This window comes from Pygoscelis adeliae, unplaced genomic scaffold, assembly GCF_000699105.1.
Source record: "Pygoscelis adeliae isolate BGI_AS28 unplaced genomic scaffold, ASM69910v1 Scaffold388, whole genome shotgun sequence".
Taxonomy (NCBI): Eukaryota; Metazoa; Chordata; class Aves; order Sphenisciformes; family Spheniscidae; genus Pygoscelis; species Pygoscelis adeliae.
The window spans coordinates 55,307-60,073 of record NW_008825267.1 but is presented as its reverse complement, the minus strand read 5'-3'; the positions used below and the strand labels follow the sequence as shown (position 1 = coordinate 60,073).

Genomic DNA, 4,767 nt, shown 5'->3' with positions numbered 1-4,767 from the left:
GGAGTGTGAGCCGCCCGGGTGCCCCCACAACGGGGCTGATTGCCCGGGCTGTAGGTGGAGCAGGGACCTGCAAGACCTGACTCGAGTACAAGATGGTGGTGACTTGCTTCTGCCTGGGGATGGAGGGTGGTCAGCAAAGCAGCGGGGAGCAGGGGACAACTGAGGGTGGGCAAGGAAAGGAGGAGTGGGGAGATCAGAGATGAATGGAGCCAGGAGAGGGAGACGGAGGACAATTAAATTAATTACTGCTCTAAACCCCTGCGATTTAAGCGGTCCTGGGCCTTTGGGCCTCTTGCGAGATAAGGAATTTCACCCAATGCAAAGTGGTGACCCAGAGCAGCCTGACCTGTGGACATCAGTGCTCCTGTCTGTCGTTTGTGCAGATCTTGCTGATGGAGAAGATAGCCCTGACTGCGCTCCTGAATCCGCACTGTCCCTGCTGAAGAACACTGCCGGTGAGGGAAGGAGCAGGCTGCTGTCACCAGGGGACAGTCGAGTTTCCAATAGCTAGAGCTCTGGGCATGCACCCATGCTTTGGGCTTTAGTCTTTCCGTATCAACCACAGGACTCTCTTTTTTTATGTCGTCCATTCTGACACCATTCACAACAGAAGCTGAAAAGCCGGCACTGTCTTTGGACCTGTGCAGAACAGCAGGTCACCCCAGTGCATCTGTGGGTGCCGGTGCAATGTCCCCCTCCTGGCTTTATCACCAGGTTGGAGACACCTGCGGGTATTCTTCACATCCTCAGATCATGGGCCTGCAAGGGAACCTGAGATTTTTAAAGGAAGGGGACTTTTGGTCCTCACAATAGTGAAGTAAGCTTTGAAAAGACAGTTCTTGAAGTCCCAAGGCTGATAAAAGACCCACAATTCCCACAATTCTAAATAGCCCCTGATTTTTAAGCCTCTCTCCTGTTGGCCTCAACCAGGGTATTGAACTGATGGGCACTGAACATCTGGAGTTTCTAGGAGAGGGATGGGGCAGTTGGGGGCTGGTTAAATTGATGAGGGACCTTATGGGAGATGCATGGAAACTGCACAGCAGGCCGGGGAAGGGTCTTCGCTTCTCTTCTGCGCCCAGGTGCCCCCAGCCTGGGTGCAGCGGTGGGTGGGCTCCAGGTGAGAGCAGAGAGCGATGGGCAGGAGACCACGCAGATGGGTCACGGCGCAGTCAGGGGAGTTGGGAACCGCTTTGTTTTGCTGGAAATTCTGAAAAATAAGTTGGCAAGCTGAAAAGTTTAGTTTGACCCAGAACAGCCCTTTAAACAGCTCAATCAGCCTGAAATGTCATGTTTTACGTTGGCCTTCAGCTGTTAGTTGGCTTGGGGTATTTCTGCTTTTCATTAAAGGAAATATGTAATAAACAGAAAAAAAATCCAAATCTGACATTTAGAAACCGGAAATTAAATACTTCGACTTTTAAAACAATTAGTGCAAAGAATTAAAATAAACCAAAATAAATCTGTGAAGAATTTCTGAGTCACCAAATCTTTAATTTTCATCAAAACAAATCTGACCCACGTACATGTGTCCGGTTCTGCAGGATGATGCCTGGGACCCGGCCCAGGACCCGGCACCGCTGTGCTTGGTGCTGCACGTGCTCAGCGCAGCGAGACGCCGGCGTGATGCTGGCCCCGTGCTGAGCCTGGCTCTGTGCTGTCCTTGCAGTGTGCAACGTCTTGTACCTCAACTCGGTGAACATGGAGACGCTCACAGGAGCCCCGGCCATCCAGAAAGCCATCTCCTCCACCTTCGAGCTGGAGACACTGCCCACACCCACCCTCGTGCACTTCAGAGTGGCCGAGCAGGGAGTCACGCTGACGGACATCCAGAGGAAGTAAGAGCCATATGGGGAGGGTCAGGACAGGGCTGCCGGGCTGCTGCCACGGCCAAGGGCTCACCGGCGGGGAGCTGCGGGGGAGAGCTAAATGGTCATGGAAATGCAGCTCGCCTGTGACCGCACAGCTCTCTTCTTGCCTCTCAGCCTGCCAACGCGCTGATCTGCAGCACGTCAAGAAAAACTGGCCTGCTAGGACAAATCCGTGTTGCAATCCAGAGATGGACTTGACCCCTTCTGTTACAGCACAGGGCATGATGCTGCTTTACGTAAAGCTAGTGGCAACATCTCAAGAGTGGGAGGCAGGAGCCGGCTCAGCCCAAGAGCTGCCTGCACTTTGCCAGCTGCCAGCTTGGAGGCAGCCCCGGGGAGCGGGACCCCCACACCCCCCATTCCCCAGCAGCCACGACAGTTTGAGCAGGGCTTGAATTTGCAAATGCCTGTTTCTCCCACCAGCTCTGCCCAGGCACTTTCCTCCTCTAACGCCACGCTCTGCTCCTCCCCCAACAGGGTGTTTTTCAGGCGACACTACCCCTTGGCTGCCGTCAGGTTTTGCGGGATGGATCCTGAGAACAGAAAGTGAGTTATCGGCTGCTCTGCGGGATGAGGGCACCCGAGCTGGTCGGAGCCGCCGCGCGGTGCTCGCTTCCCCACGGTTTCCAGTGCGGCTCCGCTGCTCCCAACTCTCTACCGCTTAAAATCCCAAATCCCAACCACCGGCTGTGCAGCCCCTGCCCCGGGCTTAATGCGCTGGGTTTAGCTAAATAGAAACCTTGACTTTGCAGCTGATGGAATGAGTTAAATATCACTCTTCTGAGCAAATCCAATTCTGTTCTTCCCTCAGGTGGCAGAAGTACTGCAAGTCCTCGAGGTAAGACCTGCGCAGGGACCTCCCGCAGCTGAAGCGTGCCGGTGGAAACCTTGGGGGGGAGATGCTGCTTTGACCCAGCCTCGCTTCTCCAGCGGGTGCATTGCAAAGCTTTGCACAGCAGCAAAGAATCAAAGCTTAAAAATGAAGAGGGGATGCCATAAAAGTTAACGCGGTGGCACGATGAGATGTGGGACTGATGGGTGAAGCTTTGTGGGGAGTTTTGCTCTGTAGGTTTTGATGAGAGGCTTGGCTAAGCCCAATTCTCTGCCTCCCCTCATGTAGAAAGCCCCCGTCCAAATCCGTCAGCCTTCCCAGTGACTCGCTTGCTCTGGGCTCAGGAAGTGAGTTTATATCTGGCTCTACCTTGCGTTCAAGAAACTTTTCACAGCTGGGGAAGCCTTGCCAGAAACACTTCTCTCGGCTGTTTTGCTTCCAAGTAAACGTGATTGGGGAGCGGGCCAAGGTGGAATTGCTGGAACCGGGATTTTGCTTTGTGGCCGGGCCTAGTTTAAGCATATTCCTTTGGATTCCTGGATGCAAACTACATAAGGCTCTCTCTCCTTTTTCAAAGGATCTTTGGGTTTGTGGCCAAAAGCCAGACAGATTCGGAGAACCTCTGTCACCTGTTTGCAGAGTACGACACCGTGCAGCCAGCGTCGCTTGTCATCGACCTTCTATGCAAGCTCCTGCCGGGCCCGTAGAGGACAGAAACCCCAGGACAGCTCCAGGCTGGCAGCTGCCCACACGCTGCCGAGCTTCTGCTGATCACCTTTTCCTGCTTCTGGGTTGCATTTTGGCAACAGCTCATATTTATATTTTGTTGTTATATACCGTCATGTCAAGAGTCTCAGTTAAAGATTTTATGCTCTGGTGGGATGAGATGTTTCCCCAAGACCCTCCGCAGGGCATCGCGTGGCCAGCGCTCGCCGCGGTGGCCGGCACGGGATGGCTGCCCGTGGGGAGCTGTGCCGAGCTGGGAGCGGAGCTGCAGGACGGGAGCTGTGCTCACCGAACGGAACCGCTGCCTCCCTCAGCTGGCATGCACCGTTCGCTTTTCTCTCGAGGACTGAAATACTCCGGCTGAGATTTCTACCGGCAGCGGGGGATGCCTGCACCCGGGGTGTCCAAGCTGAGCTCCCACCTGCGGGGACTCGGCCCTAAAACCCCCCCCCAACGCCGCAGGAGAGGAGCTCTGATGCAGGTAGGGGGGGACTCGCCTCCCTGACAACAGACCAGCATCAGGAGGCAGTTTTGCAAATCAAAGCATATAAAATCACTAGGCCCTGCTGAAAAGTCCTGCCTCCCTTGAAGAGCAAGAAGCATTGAAAGGCAGCGTATTTTTGCCTGGTGCTGGTAAATTCTCTTGCCCTTTATTTGCAAAGCGGGGTTACAGGCTAGCTCAACCTCCAGGCATCACGGCAAGCTGAGAAATAAATGTTGACATTTTCATGACAGTAAAATGTTGGGTTTTTGGAAATGACTTGCATGAATTTGGGCCAGATCCTCAGATGACGTAAATTGGCGCAGCCTTGTGGAAATCGGTGCTGCCGTGATTTACACCAGCTGAAGATTCAGCTCTCGCTGTAATCTCCGAGTGGAGTAGAGCGGCTCTGAGCCCACCATACAGCCGTCTCCCTTAGCACTCGCTTACCTGGTGCCTCTACGTTGTTTTAATTTCGGACCCTGTGCTAACAAACCCTGCCTAGGGGTATTTTCAATAAAGCAGTGGATCATTTATCTTGCCACAAACAGTGCAGAGATGTTAGCAACTGAAATACGTTACTCTGCTCTCTTAAACTGCCAAGCATACGCACGCGTTGCACTTAAAGAAAAAGTCACTCTCCTCCAGCCAGGCTGTGAAACGGCACCCAGCTGCAACAGCTCTGCGGCAACGATAAAACCAGATACCGGAGTTCCTGCGTGGGGTGGGGGGAGCACCCGGCTCCAGGACGAGAAACTAAAGGCTTTGTGTGTCCCCCCCCAGCCTGTCTGCCCTAAGCTCTGCTCAGCTGAGACCCAGCACCCAGCCTGGGGCCGGGCTGGGCGAGCCTGTGACCC

The 4,767-nt window shown here is 54.1% G+C and overlaps 1 protein-coding gene across 1 annotated transcript in view; it reads left to right on the top strand.

Annotated features, from left to right (window-relative positions):
* TNS4 (tensin 4) overlaps nucleotides 1-3,410 on the top strand; it is an 11,727-nt gene extending 8,317 nt beyond the window's left edge. Inside the window, exons 8-12 of the mRNA XM_009329621.1 lie at nucleotides 384-455; nucleotides 1,670-1,838; nucleotides 2,349-2,417; nucleotides 2,683-2,709; nucleotides 3,281-3,410. Of these exons, the coding sequence (XP_009327896.1) occupies nucleotides 384-455; nucleotides 1,670-1,838; nucleotides 2,349-2,417; nucleotides 2,683-2,709; nucleotides 3,281-3,410 (467 nt within the window). The remainder of the gene's footprint in view (nucleotides 1-383; nucleotides 456-1,669; nucleotides 1,839-2,348; nucleotides 2,418-2,682; nucleotides 2,710-3,280) is intronic.
* Nucleotides 3,411-4,767: the final 1,357 nt, after the last annotated feature.